This window comes from Harpegnathos saltator, unplaced genomic scaffold (assembly GCF_003227715.2).
Source record: "Harpegnathos saltator strain DR-91 unplaced genomic scaffold, Hsal_v8.6 scaffold56, whole genome shotgun sequence".
Lineage (NCBI taxonomy): Eukaryota > Metazoa > Arthropoda > Insecta > Hymenoptera > Formicidae > Harpegnathos > Harpegnathos saltator.
This window is the reverse complement of record NW_020230382.1, coordinates 25,302-48,950: the sequence shown is the minus strand read 5'-3', so window position 1 is coordinate 48,950 and position 23,649 is coordinate 25,302. Positions and strand designations below refer to the sequence as shown.

At 37.1% G+C, this 23,649-nt stretch overlaps 5 protein-coding genes across 10 annotated transcripts; 2 read left to right on the top strand and 3 right to left on the bottom strand.

Moving 5' to 3' along the window:
- Positions 1-31: 31 nt before the first annotated feature.
- cnk (connector enhancer of ksr) lies at positions 32-9,521 on the bottom strand. 2 transcript variants are annotated; one of them, XM_019845569.2, is made up of 12 exons: positions 9,174-9,521; positions 7,739-8,328; positions 7,293-7,403; positions 6,953-7,203; positions 4,429-6,767; positions 4,087-4,216; positions 3,523-4,011; positions 3,286-3,447; positions 2,501-3,201; positions 2,013-2,411; positions 1,699-1,928; positions 32-1,586 (listed from the first exon to the last, which is right to left on the bottom strand). In XM_019845569.2, the coding sequence occupies exons 1-12, from the start codon at positions 9,229-9,231 to the stop codon at positions 1,368-1,370; spliced, it is 5,679 nt and encodes a 1,892-aa protein (XP_019701128.1). In that variant the 5' UTR covers positions 9,232-9,521; the 3' UTR covers positions 32-1,367. The 2 variants fall into 2 exon arrangements, with proteins under 2 accessions (XP_019701128.1, XP_011154406.1); XM_011156104.3 differs by having other exon boundaries at positions 1,368-1,586; positions 3,286-3,435; positions 9,174-9,520.
- A 594-nt stretch (positions 9,522-10,115) lies between these two features.
- Positions 10,116-16,765, top strand: Su(dx) (Suppressor of deltex). 4 transcript variants are annotated; one of them, XM_019845572.2, is made up of 13 exons: positions 10,116-10,348; positions 10,434-10,678; positions 11,066-11,199; positions 11,777-12,205; positions 12,372-13,740; positions 13,823-14,054; positions 14,239-14,549; positions 14,639-14,881; positions 14,965-15,124; positions 15,218-15,492; positions 15,606-15,831; positions 15,922-16,018; positions 16,233-16,765. In XM_019845572.2, the coding sequence occupies exons 3-13, from the start codon at positions 11,142-11,144 to the stop codon at positions 16,403-16,405; spliced, it is 3,573 nt and encodes a 1,190-aa protein (XP_019701131.1). In that variant the 5' UTR covers positions 10,116-10,348; positions 10,434-10,678; positions 11,066-11,141; the 3' UTR covers positions 16,406-16,765. The 4 variants fall into 4 exon arrangements, with proteins under 4 accessions (XP_019701131.1, XP_011154405.1, XP_011154404.1 ...); XM_011156103.3 differs by having other exon boundaries at positions 10,116-10,508; XM_011156102.3 differs by having other exon boundaries at positions 10,116-10,608.
- Positions 16,766-18,627: 1,862 nt separating this feature from the next.
- Positions 18,628-20,376, bottom strand: LOC105192167 (uncharacterized). The gene is made up of 6 exons (XM_011156098.3): positions 20,273-20,376; positions 19,879-19,965; positions 19,676-19,800; positions 19,426-19,570; positions 18,983-19,263; positions 18,628-18,896 (listed from the first exon to the last, which is right to left on the bottom strand). Exons 1-6 carry the CDS (start codon positions 20,338-20,340, stop codon positions 18,775-18,777), a joined length of 828 nt encoding a protein of 275 aa, XP_011154400.1. The 5' UTR covers positions 20,341-20,376; the 3' UTR covers positions 18,628-18,774.
- A 136-nt stretch (positions 20,377-20,512) lies between these two features.
- Sys1 (Sys1 golgi trafficking protein) lies at positions 20,513-21,885 on the top strand. The gene is made up of 2 exons (XM_011156095.3): positions 20,513-20,965; positions 21,145-21,885. The coding sequence occupies exon 2, from the start codon at positions 21,221-21,223 to the stop codon at positions 21,722-21,724; it is 504 nt and encodes a 167-aa protein (XP_011154397.1). The 5' UTR covers positions 20,513-20,965; positions 21,145-21,220; the 3' UTR covers positions 21,725-21,885.
- Positions 21,886-22,084: 199 nt separating this feature from the next.
- Positions 22,085-22,962, bottom strand: ND-13A (NADH dehydrogenase (ubiquinone) 13 kDa A subunit). 2 transcript variants are annotated; one of them, XM_025303655.1, is made up of 3 exons: positions 22,796-22,962; positions 22,361-22,537; positions 22,085-22,257 (listed from the first exon to the last, which is right to left on the bottom strand). In XM_025303655.1, the coding sequence occupies exons 1-3, from the start codon at positions 22,934-22,936 to the stop codon at positions 22,249-22,251; spliced, it is 327 nt and encodes a 108-aa protein (XP_025159440.1). In that variant the 5' UTR covers positions 22,937-22,962; the 3' UTR covers positions 22,085-22,248. The 2 variants fall into 2 exon arrangements, with proteins under 2 accessions (XP_025159440.1, XP_011154398.1); XM_011156096.3 differs by having other exon boundaries at positions 22,085-22,253.
- Between the last annotated feature and the right edge of the window lie 687 nt (positions 22,963-23,649).

The following is a 23,649-nucleotide window of genomic DNA, read 5'->3' as shown; positions in this document are numbered from 1 at the left end:
AACATATATGTAGTACAAATATAAGTATAAATTCAATTTAACAATCATCGTCATTTATTTAATGCCACTTTCCAAGTGCATAATATTCTGTAGTTGTTTGCAATATTACTTATCTATAATAAAATCTGTAGTTATTACTAATAACTTATCGGTACAATTGTATTTTCCTTATAAAAGAGTTGAGTTGTTTTGTGCAGCTCGAACACTTGTTCCTACTGAAATGTGAAATCACTACAAATTGAAATATATATAAAAACGATCGAGTAATATACTTTATAAAATATGAAAAAGAATCGATACATTCTTTCAAATTTGGCTTCCTTCTTTAACTTTTACAATACTTTCCCACAAGTTTCGCTTGAGCATAAATTATAATCAATACAATACATATCGAATAACAATTCACGTAGAAAGAAGGGATATAAACTTCGTTATACACAAAAATATATATATATAATCGTAGTCTTAAAAATATACCATTCTTATTATTAGAATAATGTATATATCCCGAAAAAATACACAGGCATTTTAACGCGCACATCACGGCGTTTCCTATATAATATATTAATAAGTTTAAAATTAGGCATTATGCGCTTTTAAAATGTACATAAGAAATATATCTTTCAATCATTTATAAAATCCATGTTTAATGGAAGGTGTGTGTGTATGTGTGTGGTGTGTGTGTATATATCTTATACGTTTATGTTCTACATAAAACGTATTGCTAATATATAAAATAATAATGCTTCAGAAGACATTTTAACTACACATTGAATTCTACACACTGAATAAGGTCATGATATTAAAAAGTATTCGTCATCAATGATGCTAAAAGTATTCTGGTAAGACGTGATCTGAACGATTTACGTACAGTATATTTCTAAATTGCTTCAGAAGACACAATGAATTATTTTCAAGAACCATTTCTCTAACAACAATAATCGTAATACTATCATAGTAACAACGTAGGATTCTTTCTTGAATTATGCAGAATAATTCCGAAACAGATAAATCTGCTACTTAAAAATATGCAGCGAAACAACGTTAGATAATATTTAGTTCAGTCTTCCATGTCACTATATTCGACTCTTTGCATCTTTTGCCTCATAGCACTTTGAAGGAAAATAAACTCTGCGATAATCTTGTCAACTATATACGAATATAGCTCGTTACACATTGCATGGTACCACGAAATGGACGGTCGTACTTTGAAATACTTTATGGCAAGATACTAATTGCTAACCGCAATTTGTTGATAAAATTCAATTGTGCTTCTGTCGGAACGTTTATATATAATATAATCCGTCATTAGAAAGAAAGTTATATCTTTGGTTGTATTGTTGGAGCGTTGAATTTGGTTTGTTTCGTTACTGGGTCGCGTTCTGACTACTTTTACCGCGATTACGCAGTAACGACGCATCTGAGAGAGAATAAGTACTTGGCTCATATATTGGCGGGTATTCCAAAGCAGGATAATCAGGTGGCGGAGACGTCGGTGGCGGTATGTATGGTAACGTTGGAGGTGCCAACGAACTCCTGCTTGTATTGGAACAGCTCTTCTGACCAGCTAAATATCCGCTGCCGTACTGAAAAGGAAAAGAAACTCACACTCGATCGTTTTATCAATGTTCTACTATCGATAGAGTTAACACGAGCTCTTATTTAAAATCAACCACGATTTGTATACTCAACAAGTACCTTTGATATAGTGGAAGGTGTTGACGTATCCGGGCTCCAATCGCTAGCCGAGCTAACTGAACTGATACTTTGACTGAGCGTTTGTGAAGGACTGTTCCCGTTGAAAGAGCTGTGTGACTGACTGATTCCACTGTCGCCAGGACTCTGACTGCCGGAACGAGTGAACAGTCGATGCTGCGACTGATTTGAAGTTTTGTCGCGAAACAGCGCTCTGTGCAATCTCGGTGAACCTATAATAATCGCATCAAATTCATACTCAGATCTCACGAAAGCACAGCAAAAAGCACTTAACGTTTAAATTAGAGATTACTTACCTAATATAGTTTTCTGACTATCCTTAGGAAGATCTAACGTGCAAGGTTTCTGTTGTTTAGTTCCAAACAAGTTCTTCAAACGATTTGCCTTTTGTACCTGATCACTCTTGTCTAGATGCATTTCAAACGCGGCTCTCATGCCTTCCTGTTCGAAAGGTGACATCGGCAAGGGTGGCGGCTGATATTGCGCTACGTTCTTCAAGCGGTTCTTATCGCAGTTCACGGTCTTTTTGTCGCTACGTTTCAACGAATCCAGCCAATGTTTATCGGAGGAATTATAATCGAGACGATTAGTGAGATTAAAACTCCCTTTCCGGCTGATTAACACGTCTTTCTTCGCGCGCTGCAGCGTTTCCGACGACGCGTGAGATGTGAGGTCGCTGCTGGATCCGGAGTAACCTACGATGGAAACGAGAAAATCAAGACTGAATCTCGAATCGTCAACGATCGCTGAGCATAACGGTCTCATCGAAGCGTTGAAACTTTACCGTCGTTTCTAACGAGTCGCTTCGGTACCGCCTTGAAGTCCTCCATTAAATTACCGACGTCCCTCGATGGAAGGTAATCGTGCGTCATGTAGCTCTCGTGATTGGAAGATTGCGGATGGTTGTTGTGCTCGTAGCCCCTGCTATGACTCTGGAAATCTTGTCTACTTGGATTTGTCGCGTTCCTCCAATACGTCGCATCGCCGTTTTTCGCCTGCTGACTATTCGTCAGCTGCTCTTGCGCTCTTCTTTTTTGCACGCAACCCGAATCCCATGTCTTCTTTCCGTGCGCAATCGTCGTTTTGCACATGCCGCAAGACCTGTCGTTCGAGCAGTCCCCTTTACCGTCGATTCGATTGGTACCACTAGCGAACTGACGCGACAAATACATATTCACGTGTCTCGAGTGGCCGTATACGTTGCTGTTGCTCTCGTCGTTGACCCTGCCGTAAGTAGCGCCGATATCGTCGTTCGACGATGCGTCGCTCAATTGCCTGACCTGTTCGCAGCTGCACGCCGCATTATCGTTGAAATTTCTGTGTTGTATGTGCACATGGTCATTGGTCAAAGGCGTCATGCGCGGTGACACCGATCTATTCACGTTATTTTGCCGGTGATCGTCTTCCTGCTGCGACAACATGAATGCCTCTAGCGTAACGAAACCTTGCAGATCGTCCGTTCTTCTGCCACGACCACTGGCGGACCTATAGTGGCGAGGAAATTGCGAGGCTATTGTTACTGAAAAACAAATATTTGCACAAGAAGCGCATACGTAACGTGACACTTACCTATCCGTAGCACGTCGATAATCGCCCATGTCCTGATTACTCGACGGACTCGACATGTCCGTAGTGCTCTGGGAGGCGCTCAATCCGTAAAACGTACTGCCCGCGATGGTCATTTGCAGATCTGGAGAATTTGAGTTGAGATCTTCCTTCCTAGGAAGAACACTCGATTATGATTTCAATCGAATAATTTCAACGACTATCGGAGACGTGAATGAAGTGTTTCTCTGATGTACTCACTTGTTCGGTGTCGACGTGGGCAAGACTCTTCTGTAACTGCGGAACTGCGCCGTTGGCACGGGCATATTTTGATTTTTAGCGCCGAGAAATTTCAAGTACTTGCGATCCAAGCTTGCGCCGCCAATTTCGTGTTCCTTGAACACGATATCCTTCCGTGCGGTCTTCTTCAGAGAGCCGAAAGACTTGTCCAGATTTTGCTTACATTCCAGCGTGTTCTTCATCTTGCATTTGTGACTCTCGCTGTCACTCTCGTCAGTTTCGCTGAAAAGCCCGTTCTGATTGTGACCGTCCGCACCTAGAGTACCCTTGTTGATCGCGTCCAACCACAGGATCAAGCAATCATCGGTATCGGCGGCGAAGTAAAACACCGTTCCTGTGTGGTAGACCTTGAAAGCATACTTCCGTGATTTCACTTCGGCGGCCGGAGATACGGTAAAGCTGGTTAACACGATTAAACAGTCAGCTTTCGTACTGTCTTGTGTCTTAAACCTGGTGAGAGATACAGAAGTAAGAGATTTGCAAATTTATCTGATTATATACGAAATTCGTTGCAACTACTCTCACCTGTACAACGACGAACATTTCAGCACAAACCAAGCCCTTGCCCAGGCTCCACCTGCTCCTCTGCTGCGGTATGTTAACCAGCCTTCTATATCACTAGCACCAATATCTTTCACAGATACATTTCTCCTCTCTAACAAGAAAATCGTGTATCTTTTGTACATCGTGAAAGGAAAGACATAAAACGTTTACTCCGTAGACTACTATGAAAGAATAACATCACACGCGCGCTTTGACAGATGACTTTGAATAAAAGGTAAGTATGAATGTGATTCGTTTTGAGGAACTTTCAAGAGACGGCTTTGTACGCCGAGAAAAAGAATTATATAATTTAATCATATTTACTAGCGAGTAACATGTTCCGTTTCCTGTTGCTTCTTGGACTGCTGTTCGATTTGCTCAAGCTACCGTGTAAACCGATACTTCTGGCCACCATCATGGCTCTATTGACGACGCTCCTCTCAAAACTTTTATCCTTCTCCGATAGCTTCGGTCTTAGCTCCAAAGGCAATATCTGCTTCGAATTGATAAGGTTTTCGGGACATTCGATTTGGCGCGGCGTATGCTCTGACCTGTAGCCGTCTGTCGTGGATTGACTGAAGCAAGCGAATTTTTCTACGAAAGGTTCGTACTTTTCATACGTGTATTTCGTACGTGTATCCTCCATCAATTGCCTGTCGCCGCTTTCATTGTACAAGGAAACATCAGATTGGGTGAACTTCTGATCATTGAGATTTATTATTCGCGGCTCGTCGATGAAATCAAATGAATTCTCTGCATAAGCGAACGAGCAGAAGTCGGGGGACGAATCCTTTCTATCCTGACAATCTGAATCGCTTCTCGCGTGATTCCAAGGTAAAGCCAAGTCCATTTTCCTAGGTTCACGTTTCGCGTTGGGTCTTTCCGGAACTTGGGACTCCGGGAGTTTTGGAGCGGAGTTATTCAGTTTCACGTCGGTCGTTTGCTTTGGATAATAACGAGGCGGCGGCTCCGGTGGTGTCGCATGATGTTTATTCTCGTATTTCCTCACAGACTCGATCTTCGGTAACTCTATGTAACGGCAAGACTGAACGATAGTCAAAGACGAGTTCGACATACACTTGGCATCTTCAGTTTGCGGCTTCGTGCTGATCTGAACTTTCGAGACACTATGAGCGACGTTCGACATGTCGCTTTCGACAAAATTGGCGTTGCTGATCGTTGATGATCGTGATACTATCGTTTCGGTACAATCCTCTCGCGAGATTGTGGAAGACTTTTTCTCGATCAATCTCGTATGCTTAGCTAAAACGCCGTCGAGTGTTCGCGAGACTTGACCGAGTTTCTGCGACAATGTATCTATTTCGACGCTGCTACCGCTGCTCCACATCTCCAAGTGGCTACAGTTATCCTCGCGAGAATTACACGGCGAACTCTTCCTCGAGCAAACAGCTTCAGACTGTTCGTGCGTAGCAACGCTCTCGCACTCGGTACTAGAGTCGTACACGTTGCTGTACTTGTCGCACGCGCTCACGTCCGACATATTGCATTCGATACTGCTTTGGTTTCGCTCCACTATGCTAGCTTTAGGACTCGCGTCGTTCGTCGTGACGCGCACGGGATTCTTACGCGATTCCGATTCCGATTCCTTAGGCATTCCAAAGACACACGGTTGCCCTGCCGCGTTCTCGATCTGGGCGAGTTGCTTCTCGATGTCGCTGATTTTCCGCGCGACATTACCGAATCTCTTGGCAGCGTTGCCTTCTCTATTATCTCTGTTCTGTGTGTCCTTTGGTCTTCTATGTTCGTCAGCACTTTCGGCAAACGTGTGAGCATCCGTTTTCGTTAGAACACCATCTGGCGTACCATTGTTCGAACATTGGACTGGTAAAGTTAATTTACAAAACGGATTCTCGAAGAGCGCTAATTTTTTATCCTCTTTATCTTCGGGGTCCGACAGGTCGTACGCCGGTGTACTGTGACTTTTGTCCAACTTACCCCGTTCTTTCACATATCGCATACCGGTAACCTCTTTGCTTACCAGCGAGTTTTTACTACTAATACTACGCGTATCGCTAATAAAGTTATTACATTCGTCCAAAGGCACGACCGTATCACTTAAATTATTACTATCGCCGGCGTAGTCCGCAGCGCGAGGATGCTCCTTGTTCGTGTCTTTGCTCACAACACTCGTACTGTCGTTTTCACAGATTCCCGTAGGAGTAACTCTCTCTTTCGCATCGTGTGTCACTTTCTTCACGTCGTTTGGATGAACGGCGTTTTCGGTGTCTATCGACTTTTCTTGGAACTGCACCTTTCTATCGTCCAATTGACCGTCAGTCTTTTTTCTCCGTTTCACCGGCTCTATACCTAAACATGTCTGCGGCCGTATGTTCGACGGTACATTGTCCAGACCGTGGGCGCAAGACGCCGCTTTGTCGCGCAACTGAAAGGTCGTACAGTGCTCTTGCTTTAACTCTTTCCAAAACTGCTCAATATCGATACCGTGTTTGGTCGTGGGACTGGCACCTGTTATTGTAGCTCGTCTTTGGACCAAGCTTCTCGGCTTGGTGGAATACAGACGGATAGGAAGAGATGGTTCCACTTCACTGTCCGAATCGCTACTATCTGTCGCCATTGTATCCAACATATTGACTGTATCTAAAATACTTGCCGGTTCCGGGCTGGGATTCTTTGGTATATGTCTACATGAGATGAAATATTTTTGATCAGATATAGAGAAATGAATATCTTGTTCTGAAGAATATAGCAGATGCGACAATAGGACATGTTTGTTAGACTAAAATTTACATACTTTGTATTGTTATCGGACAAGAATTAAATTAGCAGCAAGAAAGACAATCAAAATACATATAGAAAGGCAGCTTACCTAGGTAACGGCATTGTAAAGTCAGGTATTGTTAATAATTCTGGTCTGGGAGATGGAAGATTATGTTGCCATCGTGTTGTATAGGAGGTTTTTTTGTTACTTGGAAGTCTATACGGCTTTATGTAAATTTGTCCATAAACTTTAGTATGCCTTGGCCTACGTTTTAAAGTCAAGAGGATTTCTGCCGGGCTCTCACGAAATAACTCAAGCAGGTTCTTTCTCTCCCACCCAACTACCGTTTGATAATTTACCTAGTAAATTTATACACGTATATATGTGCATGTATTTAACAATTATACAATTTACCGATATTTGATGTCAGAATCAGAATATATTTTACCTGAACAATTTCATCTCCCTCTTCCATTTTGCCACATTGATGTGCAGCAGATCCAAATTTAATTTCAGCTATCTGGTGTGCTCCATGGAAAGATGGTAAAATGTAAAAACCCTGGGGATATTTTTGGATTGTTAAATAAACAATATTATACATGACACAATATTGATGTAAAATTATATTAACTCAATATAAGCATTTTGATTACAAGCTTGCCAAGTATAAATGTTATATCTAGGCAGGAAGTCACAATCACAATATTATGATTTACTGGGTTAGGCCTTATCAATACAGGATGTAATGGCCAAATCATTTTAAAGTAAATATAAGTTACTTAAAATATAAGTAGCTTTACTATTATTTAAAAGATTATATTCTAAAACATAGTACAGACAAAATTTATAACAAACTTAAAAATAAAATATCAATATTATTAGTTAAAAACTTACCAAATCATCACCAGATTTCTTCTTTAATGTTGCTAAATCTAAACTGGCAGGTTGCAAAATCATAGGATCAGCAATGTCTTGAATGATATAATCTGCTAATTTTGCCAATTGACCACAAGTTGTTCTAATTTCTTCGATTGGTTTTTCAGCAAATCTATCTCTTTGTGCACATGTAGCCATTTCTAAAGATAATTTCATTAATTCAGCCTTTTTGTCATTATACTCTAATTGCCCACTGAATGGAGGACGATCCAGCCATCTCACTAGAGGTTTCACCGCCATTACAACTGATGCTACATCTGACAATGTTTGAGTAGTAACAGGCTTTGAATCAGTTTGACGTGACAATTCATTGTGCAAACTGTGTGCCTGACAAGACAGTCGCAATGCCAGCAACTGCAAATTTTCTCTGTCTAATTCAAAGTGAAAATTCCTTAAGAACTCCACAGCCTCAAGTATAATTTCTTGATGTCCAAGTTTCAATACACCTAAGTGTTCTAAATTTTCAGGTCGCAGGCTCAACAATTGTTGCCCATTGACACTATGATTCATAAAACTATGTACATAGGGAAGGATGGAATTATCTAAACCTGTGACACAGAAATATCAAATTATTAGTAGTAGTAGTTGCTAGGATGAATCATAATGGTTATTATCTAGGATGACACATTAACTTGGAAGATAATAAGAAAGGAATTATATAGTACTGTGAATACACAGATATATATAACAGTATTGTAATAATGTATAGTAAAATATTCTATATAGAAATTAATAATTGTATTATATTATCTTATTTATGTATCTCCAAATTATACCAGCTTTCTTGTACATATATCTATATTTCTCTCTTTTTATCTGAGAATAAAAAATATATTTAAAATATACATTGAGGACATCGTTAAATACAGCGATATACCGAAGAAGGTAATAATCTAATCATGGTTGTAGGAGTTTCAGAACATTAATGCAAAATTTTTCAGCAATTAGGCTTGTTTGCAGTTCAACTTATGGCATTAACAATTCTCACATATTTCGGTTCAATAATATTACTGTTTAATATCGCTAATGATATATCGCTGACGATAGAATTATGACGTTTAATCAATCAGTATCGAATTCCATCGAGGATCGAATTCCATCAAGCAGGGAATCATGTGGGAATTACGCAATCGGATCGAATGAACAAACGAGTAAATGAATGAACGAAGGCGGCCTTTTACACCGCTTGATAATTGACAGGCAGCGGGGAAGGGAAGTGGGGTGAACCGAAGGTGGGTGTATGCCGAGAGTGAGAGAATGGATTTCCACAAGCGAAACTGAATGGAATCCCGACATGTTTTTTCCGGGTGACGGGGTGTCGCTTCTCTTTTCCCACGGCTCTTTTCCCCGTTCGCAAACGCACTATCAGCGCTGATAAAACATTTTGTCGCACCTTTCAGCCACTCGCACACCTGATCCGTTTTCCACTCCGCTACATTGACGTACGCCATGATCCGACCGTATATTGATTCCCGCACGAAATACGAAAGTTCTCACGACTTGTCCTCGATCGTTCCAATTTTCGCTCGCCCTGTCGATAAAATTTCACTCTAATGCCAGACTCGAGCGCGCGCGTCGGTATGGTGCGCGCGCACGGTATGTTCGCCATCCGAAGTTAGGCACTGGCGAACCGAAAGCGTCGTCTTCGAAGACCTGTTCAATTTGCACTTTCTTCATCCTACGTCGTTTCTTTATGTTTCCTCAAAGTCTAATGCAGATTTATTTGCTCTTCGGTTATATCTTCTAGATCTTGCTTCTCGGCTCTTTTCTCTCTCTCCTTCATATGAATCGATATGCGCATACAGAGCCGATCACAAGAAAGTCTCTCTCTCTCTCTCTCTCTCTCTCTCTCTCTCTCTCTCTCTCTCTCAAAACCTTGGTCCCAGGCGCCCGTTAAGGTGAATCCCCAACGCCATTGAACTGGAGAGCAATAGCTAGTGTTTTAAATTATAAAATTTGATTTGTGTTTTTGCAGAATTCTGATGTAGGATTCAAAATATTTAAATTCGTTTTCAAAAGCTGCAGCATAGACATCGTTATTTGTGGTAAATCTAGGTTTATGTTAGTAGTATGGTGGATGAAACGATCCGATGCTTCGCTGTATCGTAATGAAATGAAGGAGGATTGGAATTTCCTGAGTTTGACGCTCGAAGAAATGAGCGCAGTCACAAAAATAATAGCAAAGCGTGTTTTTTGATTACTTTTGAAACAATCGAAAGTCACGATATCATCCCACACATATGGACTCTGCATAATGATTCGTCGGTGAGGTGAATAAGCTGCTATCTTCATCTCTCTTTTAATAGTACTTCGAATAACCTGTCCTTGTCGGCGCAAGATACGCACTGTGGAGCGTGCATGGGCATGGGATGTCGTGGTGTACCTTGACTCCTCTCGCGTGAGTCAAAACGCGAATGATCGTGGCAAGATCAACGAAAACAACGGGCGTGTGTCTCGTTCGGCGATCCGTTGATCCGTTCAGCGACTTTTACATATGTACTGATCACGAACTAACGTCGATCGCAGTCGCTCCGCTTTCGCACAGCATAAAGAGACTCTACGTTTGACGTATGAAAAGATGGTGACCGACCGATAGCGGGGTTTAATGATAACGCAAATCCCGAGTGTTTCCATTAATTTTTGTCGTCGATAGGATTATTAATCAAGCGAGGGATGGACGGCAAATCGGTACTGGGGATATCGTGAGCAGCTGAAGACGTCAATCTTGGTTCGTATCGACTGGAGTTGCGAGATATCTTGTTCCTTTGGTCGGAACGTTTTATATACGACAAGCCAGCCAAGTTCGCCAAGTGACAGCATTAACGACCGTGAGATCTCAGAACTGCAATCTTCACCACGTCGTAATTCCTCGTACAAGCTCGTGACAGCTCTCAATCAGTGAGAATTGACGATTTGTGAACGTAACATTTGCCGTAAATTCATTATCGTACGCAGATCGCAATTTTTACATTGCAAATGTCACTTGTCAACAATTCGCGGTGTATTCTCTATTTTAATACTCTTATCTCGCAAAATTTTCAAGAGCAATTCAACTAGATCATATATATTATATAATCGTATTGTTCATTATATTTTTCTTCAAAATAACAGATTTTCAATTTTTTAATTTATTTTTTAAGTAGTATTTATTCTTTATGCTATAAAGTATATATATATTCATTGTAATTAATTAATGGATCTCATATGATTATGATATGAATGTTGAAAATGATCTTGAAAAGCTAACCTATTAATTATATTTGCAAAACCTGCTGCATGTTGCAGATATCATGAGAAAGTAACTTCAGAGAATTATGAATCCTTTAAGACAGTTACTTTGAATTTTAATAAATTCCATACAATGTCCCATTGCGAAGAAGAAGTGGTATCACCTGGTTTTCACCAATTGAGTATTACAAGTGAGTATTATATAGGTTTCTAAATAAGAGATATACTATGCATCAAAATATGTGATAGGCATTTATTATAAATATTTCTATTGTGATCAAATTGATATAAATTGATCTGCATATTAATATCTCATAGAAAACTACAATAAAAGTTTTATGTCTAATATTTCAGACTTTTGTGATATAGAAATAGTATAATATGAAAGAAGTATTATATGTCGTATACAATTATATTCTTTCCTACACTACACATATATATCTTTCAAATATTTTTATCACACAGTATCTTTTTAGCCAAACATTTTCTTATCTATTCGTATAAGATTGATACCAATTATCAGTTTATTAGACATCAATGAAAATAGGTATATCATAATGATTTTATAGCGATGATAAGTAATGATGAAGCAGAAAAACAGTAATGGTTCATTTATTTTGCAAACTATAAATAATGATACAGTATAATCAAGACTATATGTGTATGTGTGTGTATATGTATGTGTATGTGTATATGTATATGTATATGTATATGTATGGTTTTTTCATGTGTATTGAATAATTATATAAAGCAATTTAATTATTTTAGTTGAAGCAGCAATACTAAGAAGTTCAACTTTCCTAAAGCCTAATCCATATATAGAATTCTCAGTTGATGACAAAAGTCCTCGCAAAACAGAAGTGTCAAAGTCTACTTATCAACCAAAATGGAACGAAGAATTTACAATACTTGTCACACCATATTCACAGTTGCACTTTCGACTGCTTGACCATAGTACATTTCGCAAAGACACATTAATAGGAGAGAAACGAATAAGCTTATTTCAAGTATTATCACATTATAATGGGAAATTAGAAAATTTAGAATTGACATTTGATTTGATGAGCGAGAGCAAACACGACTCACAGCTGTGTAAAGTCGGCGAATTGATCACGGTTTTCGATGGACTTAAAATAGATACTACCAATGAGACCTTACTTAATATTAGTGAGCCACCCTGCCAAATACAATCTGATGGTAAGGATTTGATCACGATGTTAAGAGCTTGTATAAATTCAAGTAAAATATTAATATCTAATATAGAAACTCGTGTAAAAGAATAAGAAATATTTGCTATTAACGATTAGGCTTTATGTCTAATTTTCTCTTGTCTTTCACTATATGATGAATCTTGTGCTTCTAGGTGCCACAAACAACGATACAATCAATAATCGAAGTATCCTTAATGGAGGAGTTCGCGCACGTATGAGATTGCACAGTTCGGAGAGTCTCGCTCCGTCTGTATGTCGTCCCTTCACGAATGTTCATCTCAGTCCCAATTACAACAGCGGAAACAGCCAAACAAATAGCAACAAGAATGTCGGGTCCACGTCCGCGATTAATATTGACGGGACATCGAGTAACGTCGGTAGCAGCAGCAGTAGCGGCAGCCTTTCCGCGAGCTCCTTAGCGAATGGACACGCGATTTCGATGGCGGATAAGTCCACGGTATCCCCGGGAAGTCGTAGACGCACCTATGTCACAGACGTACGAACTCTCGCGGATATACGCAGACTAGCTTTGAAGGATCAACCAGCGTCGGTCAGTTACACGCGCAACAGTTATGGCGCGGAGCATTCGTCGATGCTCAAGCCGGATCCGCGTAGTGCGTCTCGATCGGAGCAGTCCGCGGTGATGACCGGGATGTGCACAGATGCTCGTGTAATATCTCGACAGGAACAGTCCGTACTCTCCAACAACGCTGACGCTTCGTCCTCTTCTCATTCCGATCCGAACGTGTCGCCGCACACGGATGGGCGCGGCGTTCTACGAATAGAACAACCGATCTCCGGTGCCGCCGGCGGAGCCGCTTTCCAAGACAGTCGTACGATCACACGATCGGAGCAGTCAAGCAGCGTTCTCTTGGCGGACGATCTGCGCGGAATGAGACAACAACCTGAGCAATCCACTAGTATCCGCGTGAACGAAGACTTACGCACGATGAGACAACCGGAACAACAGTCCACCACGAACGTACGCGTCACCGAGGATTTGCGAGGGATGAGACAGCAAAATGAACAGTCTACAAGCATTCGTATAGGCGAAGATTTACGCGCGATGAGACAACAGCAACAGCAACAGCAAGCGGAGCAATCGGCCAGCGTTCGCTTGGCGGACGATTTACGAGTTTCTCGCACGGATCAATCGTTAAACGCGCCGCTTCTCGATCAACGTGTAGTACCACGCAGTAGCCAGCAAAATACGAATATCCCGTTGACGACGGATGGTCGCACAAGTTCTGGTCGATCGGAACAGTCGGCGGTAATCCCTTTAACGGACAGCCGTGCGATTCCCATGGTGGAACACATGTCACCCGCCACGCTGCCGGATATTCGTTCGGTGCCACGAATCTCGCAAGCTGCAGCCTCATTACCAAGTCAGTCCACCGCTATGCCCATTGCCGGGCAATCTTCCGTCACGCAACCGGGAGTGTTGATAACTGAGGACGTCGCTCATTCAGAGGAACCCTTGCCAACGGGTTGGGAAATGAGATATGATGTATACGGGAGAAGGTAAGATGCGCGTTTTCATTTTAACAAAAAGATTCTGTATCACAACGATTTTTGCTATGGCATTTTTTTTCTTTCTTGTTAGATATTATGTCGATCATAATACTCGAAGTACATCTTGGGAAAGACCGCAACCTTTACCCGCTGGATGGGAGGTCCGTCGTGACCCGAGGGGTAGAATTTATTATGTCGATCATAATACAAGAAGTACTACTTGGCAAAGACCAAACACAGAAAGACTACAGCATTTCCAACACTGGCAAGGCGAGAGACAATATGTCGTTCAACAGGGGAACCAAAGGTTCCTCTATCCCCAAGTATGTAAATTGAACGTAGCCATCTGTCAGAATAATACGTTAACGTACTCTCAATTAATAGGTCAGGTATCAATGTAGTATTTACATATAAAAATGTTCACAATTGTTATTTCTGTGTACTTGAAAAGAAAATCAAGCAAGCTTTGTAGGATTTAAACTGATCTTGACTATTGCATTGTGATAGGCTCATGGGAATCAAGCTGCTGCATCGGGTCCGTCGACGTCCATGGGTGATGACGACGACCCTCTGGGACCATTACCCGCCGGTTGGGAGAGACGAAAGCAGCCAGAGGGCAGGGTTTATTACGTGAATCACAAGAATCGAACTACGCAGTGGGAGGACCCTCGTACGCAAGGTCAGGAAACTGGTATTGAAGAGCCGCCGTTGCCGGATGGTTGGGAGATACGGTTGACGGAAGACGGGGTTCGATATTTCGTGGATCATAACACTCGGACGACGACGTTCCAAGACCCAAGACCCGGTGCACCCAAAGGGTTTGTATCAAATGCGTCGCGCCTAGTTGCATGTGCTGTCGCAAACGTTGGAATATCGCCCATTCTTATCCCCATTCTTTTTCGCGCAGCCCGAAAGGTGTGTATCGTGTTCCGAGGGCGTATGAAAGATCATTCCGATGGAAGTTGTCTCAGTTTCGCTTCTTATGCCAGACTAACGCGCTGCCTAACCATATTAAGATTAGCGTTAGTCGGCAGACATTGTTCGAAGACTCGTATCATCAAATAATGAACGCGGAAGCTTTCGCATTGAGACGACGATTATACATAATATTTAAGGGAGAAGAAGGCCTGGATTACGGGGGTGTATCTAGGTATAGTATATATACAAGAGATTCGCTAGTAGCGCAGCACGTTAGTGACGTCACGTGTTAAGAAAAAGCGCTTAATTTTTCAGAGAATGGTTTTTCTTGCTGAGTCATGAGGTTTTAAATCCGATGTACTGCCTGTTCGAATATGCTAACAAAAGCAATTACAGCTTGCAAATAAATCCAGCATCGTACGTTAATCCTGATCATTTACAGTACTTCAAATTTATCGGAAGGTTCATTGCAATGGTATGTTTCCACTTCGATCTGTGTTTTGTTTTCTTTTAGCGGTATTGCGCGAGAGCGATTATATTTATACAAAATACTCTCTTATCTTTTCAGGCTCTTTATCATGGTCGATTTATTTATAGCGGTTTTACAATGCCATTTTATAAGCGCATGTTGAATAAAAAATTAGTTATGAAAGATATAGAATCTATTGACCCAGAGTTTTACAAGTCGCTCGTGTGGATAAAGGAGAATAATATTGATGAATGTGGCCTAGAACTATACTATAGCGTGGATTTTGAAATTCTCGGTCAAGTAATACATCATGAATTGAAAGAAGGTGGCGACAAAGTTAGAGTAGGTGAAGACAATAAAGAAGAATATATCAGGTATATTTCTCATGGATGACTGTAGCTTAGAGAAGGCAAAGAAGAAGTACGAAAAAGAAAATTCGCAGTTTCTTTGTATATTTGATATAAAGTAACAAGGTGTTATTCAACAGGTTAATGACGGAATGGAGAATGACAAGAGGTATAGAGGAACAAACGAAAGCATTTTTGGAAGGTTTCAATTCAGTCGTGCCCCTGGAATGGCTCAAATATTTCGACGAACGTGAGCTGGAGCTGATGCTTTGTGGCATGCAAGAAATAGATGTTGAAGACTGGCAGCGCAATACTATTTACAGACATTACACTCGCAACAGCAAACAGATCTTGTGGTTCTGGCAGGTTTGTCAATGATAACGATATTAAATCTTATCACAACAGTACTCATGTGCGTGCAGCATTGTACCTGACTGTGCACTGTCTATATTCCAGTTTGTAACAAGGACAGATAGTGAAAAAAGAGCTCGATTATTACAGTTTGTAACTGGCACTTGTCGTGTACCCGTCGGCGGATTTGCTGAATTAATGGGTGAGTTACAGATTTATCAGATTACTCTTTCATCGATTCATCGATCAGTAAAGAGAAAGCTTTAATAGAGTGATCGTTAACTAATTGTACAATTAATATCATCGAGTTGTAAGTTGATGATTACGATAAATATTTGATATTTTGTTAAAGATAATGCACTTATTACCAATTAAAGATGATACACTTTACTACTACATCATTTGTTACTTTATAGGAAGCAACGGCCCGCAAAGATTTTGTATAGAGAAGTTTGGAAAGGATACCTGGTTGCCGAGATCACATACATGTTTTAATAGATTAGATTTACCACCTTACAAGAGTTATGACCAATTAGTAGAGAAATTGAATTACGCGATTGAAGAAACAGAAGGTTTTGGCCAAGAGTAATTGTAAACATACTAATCAATAATATGTGGTAGGTATACTACATCTGTGTATAATTAGTGGATGATAAAAAGGAAAATTTAGTATAGCGCCACAAACTGATGGTAAACGAATTCATGCTACATTCAAAATCCATTGAGGGCAGCTATCATTAACACTGTAAAAGTTCCGAATAATTAAAGATGTTCATAGGTACATTGCTCGAAAGAATTTGTATGAAACGTCTTAAATTATATGCAAATAATGTAATAATCTAAATTATAATACCAATTTATTCCAATATGTTTCATATCTTATTGACATTTTTTACTTAATCGTGGAAACTGTATAAAACGTTAATAAGACATGAAAAATTATATAATAAAGTTTACAACACTATATATAAAAATATTAGGGAACTAAAATAGTTAATAGATATGTATAATTTAATTCTTTTTATTGTAATATTTCATTCATATGTGTGTATATATATATATCATATATATATATATATATATATACATACACACACACATATATATATATATACATGTGTGTGTATATATATCAACCAAAAAAAATTATTTTAATATCCCTAAATTAGTTTATTAAAAAAGAAATGTAATAAGAATTGCAATGAAGTTAAATGCAACCTATGTATTTGTATTGATATGATTACAATTTACAAGTCATAATTCTGAATGAAAATAACAGAATTTAGTATAGTATGTTTTATTATATTTTAATATATTTTAATGCCGAACATAACACACATACACACAGAGTTCGAAAATTGTTCGCTTTTTTTAATATGTAATGTGTATATATTAAATTTATGTATAATTATAACACATAATATGTTAAATATATAATCAACGATTTTGTTTAATTTAAAATATTTATGTTTTATTTAAATTAATCTAAAGGTGAAGTGTGTGTGTGTGTGTATATAGCACAATAGTTCTCTTTTTATATAATATAGCAGATATTGATAATTAATATCTCTTTGTAAGTATACATTATAAATATCTGCTACATATAAACAGTAAACTAATAAAAAAGGATTTCCAGGCATGTTTGATTATTTTTATCATACATTTATGTTACATATTAAGAATTTATTGATACATTACATGTTTGCTTCACAGATATGATAAAGTCAGCTTCAAAATATTATTTCTTAAAATATTTGTAACAAATACGAATTAGAAAGACCATGGGATTGTAATTATAATATTGTTTATTTGTTTATGGCTAATAATTTATGTACATAATATGTATGCAATATGCACAATATTATTTATATGTATGACTGTGCAGATGGATATGCATACTACATGGATGTTGTTTTAAATATGCGTAAAATATTTGGACTTATTAGGACTTATTAATAAGTCATTTAGTTATAAAGAATGACTGATAGTTAAGATTGATCGTGGTGCAAAATTTATGCATTAATGGGATGATGAGTGAAATGGAAAAGTGATATGCACATTGTTGAGTTATTTATATTTAATGAAATATTATTACAAAAGGCTTTCATGAAAATAAGAAAAATAGATGTCAAAAATTTCTTATATAAAATACATTCTTACAATATTCTTTATATATTGCTGTCACAATTGATAGCAGAACATAAAACAATATTATGTTTGTGTTATATCCCGTAATATTAAAAATTATATTAATTTTTATGAAAAAGGTAATTTTAACTCGTAATTAATTTTATGGTAATACTTCACATATTCTGATATTCATTAGTTTATTCGCCTGTGTTTCTAATATTATCTAGAATATGGTTACATAAAGTTGATTGGTATAAATATGGTATTATATTTTTGAGATTACATGCACACACAGGAAATTATAAAAATCTTATTCACAAATTATTCTCATTGCGGTCTATAAAGAATTGTAATTATAACATTTCAGTATTTCATGTTCCAATTCAAAAGAATTGTTGCATACTAAACACCAATTCAAGATCTTTATATAGCTATAAATCTGTGCATACACATGATATCAGAATCAATATCTAATATTTAGGTATTCATACGATATAAAAACAGGTCAAATTGTTCGCAGATATTTCAACACACTTATAGCAATTTTAATTTTCTCCCGATCCAATTATCTTTCAAAATGAAATAAGTCGGTTTTGTAAATTTAAAGAAAATATTCCTTTGCATATAAATTATAAATTTTATTAAAGCATGTATGTATATAATGTGTACAGAATATAATCCATAAAATAAAGAAAAATTTACAGTTAGCAATTAAAGAAGTATTTTATCTTTGGTACAATCGATTTATTGTAGGTATTGATATGGGAAACATATATACTTTATTAACACCTAAAAACTAGACTATATTTTCTCTTTATTCATGTCTTATTATAATTTTGGTCCAGGGCCAAAAAATTTATTCCACGGAAAACAATTTAAATACAGATTTTGCTCATCTCTATTATCTTTTACGGAACGAGCCCATTTTTTATTGAAATCTTCCAATTCACCTGCAATTTAAAAATTAATGCGTACGATATATAAAAAATATATATGAAACGATACGATTATATTTGTATAATTTCTACATACTTACTTTTATCCATGTTAATTAAATTTTCGGATTTGGTTTCAACACCGTACTTATCTGTTTTGGTAGTGACAATATATTTTTGGTCACCAATTTCTTTTGAGACTATTGTTTCCTTATTACCTTCATTATCACTAATCACTTGTTTCTGTACTAAAGTCCCGTCAGGACTACGTATAAGTTCTGTTTTCATAAATTTTCCAATGAAAAAAGAATGAGATGCAGGAGGTTCTACTGTTTTTTCATGTCCCCAGCGCCACATTTTTGAAAAATTTTCTGTACTGATTCTACAATATTCATTGTGAATTAGCAACATTTGTAAGTTGATATATATATATATAATATAATATATATAATCTCCAAGAGATTCAACTTTGTCGTTAGGTTGTAACTCCTGGTATCCTACTATAATCATTAAAAAGCCCATAATATATTACTCAGATACCTACTTTCCATCCAAGTCTGTATCTACTTTCTGATCAGGTGTTATAGCATAGGAATCAGGTGCAGATTTCAACATTCTATCCCGTAAAACTTTTTTTGTTTTAGATACTTCTTTTTCTGCTGGTAGAGCTAATGCTCCCATTCTATCTTCTATAAAATATATTTATTTAAAATAAATTGCTAATAATCATCAATACAACATTAAGCAAAATTCTATGTTTTGTTTGTATAAAAATTTGCACAAGACAAACATACCTGAGAAAGAATAAAAATTATCAGCAAGTCCAAAATTATGTAATATATTATCCATTATAGATAAAAAGTGACGTGTTGCCTCAAACGGATCACTGGAGATATTGAAGCCCATGCTCGTTCCACGCCTTGAAAATAATAAAATATATAATAAATGTAGTTATATAAATCCAAAATATTTCAGTACAAAAGTACAATTTGTTTACCTAAAGTCATCCATGTCATCGTCATCTTCATCGTACTCCCAAATCGGATTTCGAAAATGGTTTCTGTGCGAATAACAATCACCAAGCCTAAAATATAGAGTCGTTATTTTATGCAATATAATGCATATAAAATATTTCGATTATATATATATGTATATATATATATATATACGTGTGTGTGTGTGTGTGTGTGTGTGTGTGTATATAGTCAAGTTCTTGTAACACATATACATTACTGTTTTTATATCGTTATTGTTATATATCATAATTAACTGTAATATTTTTACGTCTATTCGGAATACTCTAAGAATGGTTTGCTTTTTTCTAATCTGGAATACTCTATGGCTTGATATGCATTAATATTTTATGAGTGAAGGATGCATAATATCCTTACCCGCTTGTGCCAGGCTCGTCGCGACGCTTCGCACCGAAAAGATTTCGGAAATAGTCGAAGAATGACATTTCTAAGGTCGGGACGCTATCGAGTACGTAGTATACAAATACTTCTCAGCAAAATAACATGACGACTGATGACGAAATTGCATCACCTTATTCGTGACCAAAGTGTTGCCAAATGTTAGGATTTTTCCCACCCATCGAGTATTCACGACACATGCGCGATAGCGACTTCGATTAGTCGTGAAACATGAAGTTCGTTGCGAACACGCACAGCTGACACGAACGCCGCATTCACTCACGCTTCTGTCGTGTTGCACAGCTGATGTGATAGAATAACAAATAAATTCAGATTTGACGTGTACGAGTGAATTAACGAAAGTTCTCTAATTTTCGCTTTCATAGTAGGGATATTCGGATATTTATGTGGATTCACGGAGGAAATGTTTTCTCCTACGACCCAGATTAAAAAAGCCAGCATGATGTCATGTTTAAACGGCGTTTATATGTGCTAAATCATGCATCCACGAGTTTCGCGTCATAAACGTTCCATAATTTTGTTTACGCGCGTTTTCCGTCCGAATACGGCATATTCAGGGAAATAGTTCAGATTGAATTATCAACGTTTCTGTGTAACTTATCATTTTGAAACGATAACGATAGTATTACCGAAACGAAACGAAACGATAACGTAAGTATTACCTCGTAATATTCTAGCCTCAAAACGTCTTTCATCTGATATAATCAAGCAAAATTATTTTCTATAGAGCTTTTTAGACGATACATTACTTTATCTAAAATTTTTGTTTCTACTATATTGTGCATTGTCTTCATGATTGATATATTTATAGCTACTTTCTAACTTTACAGACATAAAACTCAACAATTTATAGAACAATGAAAGTTCATGCAGTCTCTACTTGGGAAACTTTTACTTCTTGAATGAATGAATTGTTGTCATAACACAATGAGTAATCTTTCTGGACAATTTCGCAAGACAACATGGGATCCTATTCTTATAATCTCCCAGATAGTAGCTGTGCAGACTGTTATGTACTTTTGCCTTGGATTCTGGATTTGGATCACTGCATCGATGTTGGGCTCAACAAAATCTTTGGATTATGCTTTTCAATACAAAGAGATACATGTTCGTGACTTTGAAGGACGATCAGTTATTGTAATTTTTGTTTTTAATGCACTTATTGGTGCATCAGCATTATGGTGGCTAGTGCAAAGAACAAAACAGTGCATGGACTTTGCGTGCACTGCCCATTTGATTCATCTGATCTGTTGTTGGGTGTACAATGGAACTTTCCCAACATCTTTCAGCTGGTGGTGTTTAAATATCGTGTCGTTAAGTATAATGTGTGTTTGTGGAGAATTTCTTTGTATGAGAACAGAATTGCAGGCAATACCATTAGGTATGAACAGTCAGAAGACAGCCTTATGAGATATGGATATGAATAACATTAATTTCTGAAATAAGAAAGTATTACATAAATAAAAGTTTTTTTCAGTAAATATTTTCTATTTTGCTTATGTTAAAGTTCTTGCTAAAAGCAATATATTGTTAAAGCTATTTAATCCCTTATGTATATATATATTCAAAGAATACTCATCATAGATAAATATAAATTTAACATTTAATTTTCCAAGTCTAAACTGCCTAATATAGTTTAGCAGATATCTGATTTATATTAATTTACTGTATATTTTGAAATGTGTATGTTTAGTTTAATAAATACACATTTATTTGTAATCTTGGTACTTTTAATCTATTTATTATTTAAGATTATTTGATATATATTAGTTACTATGTCATACCAATTTTATTTTATCCTGTTACAACAAATATTGCATTCTAAAATATTCATAAATTATTAATCATATAACTACCCATGTACAATGGTTATCTAATGATGGTCCTCCTTGTAGAAGCGCAGACCACAGTAACCACAAATATGATTGCCTGGTTTATCCTACATAAAAATAAAATGTAAATGTTTTCATAGAAAATTCACACCTTTTATTATCACTGGCAAATGATGAAATAGAAATATTTCATATTCAATAATATAAATCTTACTAGATTTATGTAAACTTTTGGGTGTCCAAGTGGACCACCACCACCATCACAAGCCACAATTCTGTCTTTTGCGAGGGCTGGTGGTACTTCATCTATCAATTTGATAGCCCAATTCTCATTGACTTCCTTTGGTCTATTTATAAATCTTACCAATCGATAGTCATCTTTCTCAAACACCTGATGGAACACAATCAAAATGATTAGTCTACAGAAATTAAGTGGTCTTTGAATAAATCAATATTTACATTGTAAAATCTTAATCATAGAACATATGTATGTTATTAAATTAAATGTAATTTCGGAAATTAAATGTAATTGTAGAATTTGAATATAGAATTCACAGTTAAATATAGCAATTGTTCAAAATCAATCGAATAACGCAATCAAATAGGTTAGCAACACCATTTATTTCATGTAACAAAAATTATATCTCACCTGACCCGTATGGGTGACTTTAGTGTCACCCTCATCTATAGTTGCATACGTACGCTGGGTTAATGTACTTATCGTGGGTGCATTTCCTCTATACAATTTAGTAAGAGAAACACATAATCCACCAACCTTCTTGGTCGCCATATTTGACGATTATTGCTATAAATTATCAGCTGAGTAACTTTATGCTTAACGAATATATTAGTCGTCACAAGATGTCGCGATATCCTCCATTCAGTCGATAGAATCGAGATAGTATTCAGTCGATAGAAATTTAAATTGAGCATTCAAATTGCAATGTTTACATAAATTTTTCGTGTAATGAAAAGTGCTAAACATTGGACTTCACAATTGCTATAATTCTGTTATCGCTAATCAACAGGGACTACTCTCATGCTGCAAAATTTTCAAAATTCATCGATATCATATCGATTTTGACTTTGATAATTATCTTAACCATTTCATTCGCGGGACAATATTTTCAAATTGTTTTCTTATTGTGTCTGATTTTCGTCACATTTGCCAGTTTCATCGTTTTAAAAATTGTTGATTTGGTATGATATATTCGCTTTGTGTTTTGCAGTAATGAAAAATGTTGCAAAACGAAAGCTTAGTATAATTTAACCTAAATTGCTTTTTCTTCTCTTTCACAATATCGTTGATTGCATGGTAACGACGAAATTAAAAAGGCATTGACAGCATCCAGAATGTGAGGATGGATATAATAAAAGAGGAACGTCCAGGTATGTAAAATTGATTAAATTTATTAATATTGATGTATAATAAGGATACAGGCAGATCTTAACTTTGCAGGCATAAAAGTCTCTATGTTAATGTAATTTATGAATTTGCATATT

Bases quoted from the DNA above. Each gene is read 5' to 3' on its own strand.
- cnk (XM_019845569.2), bottom strand. From the start codon at position 9,231: ATGGCGTACGTCAATGTAGCGGAGTGGAAAACGGATCAGGTGTGCGAG. The intron at 7,204-7,292 runs GTAAAATATATT...TAAATTTACTAG, and splicing joins AGGGAGATGAAATTGTTCAG to GTAAATTATCAAACGGTAGT. The intron at 4,012-4,086 runs GTGAGAGTAGTT...ATCTCTCACCAG, and splicing joins AAATGTTCGTCGTTGTACAG to GTTTAAGACACAAGACAGTA.
- LOC105192167 (XM_011156098.3), bottom strand. From the start codon at position 20,340: ATGTCATTCTTCGACTATTTCCGAAATCTTTTCGGTGCGAAGCGTCGC. The intron at 19,966-20,272 runs GTAAGGATATTA...TCTATATTTTAG, and splicing joins GACGAGCCTGGCACAAGCGG to GCTTGGTGATTGTTATTCGC. The intron at 19,571-19,675 runs GTATGTTTGTCT...TATATTTTATAG, and splicing joins TAATTTTTATTCTTTCTCAG to AAGATAGAATGGGAGCATTA.
- Sys1 (XM_011156095.3), top strand. From the start codon at position 21,221: ATGAATTGTTGTCATAACACAATGAGTAATCTTTCTGGACAATTTCGC.
- ND-13A (XM_011156096.3), bottom strand. From the start codon at position 22,936: ATGGCGACCAAGAAGGTTGGTGGATTATGTGTTTCTCTTACTAAATTG. The intron at 22,538-22,795 runs GTGAGATATAAT...GTGTTCCATCAG, and splicing joins AAGTCACCCATACGGGTCAG to GTGTTTGAGAAAGATGACTA. The intron at 22,254-22,360 runs GTAAGATTTATA...ATTTTTATGTAG, and splicing joins CAAAAGTTTACATAAATCTA to GATAAACCAGGCAATCATAT.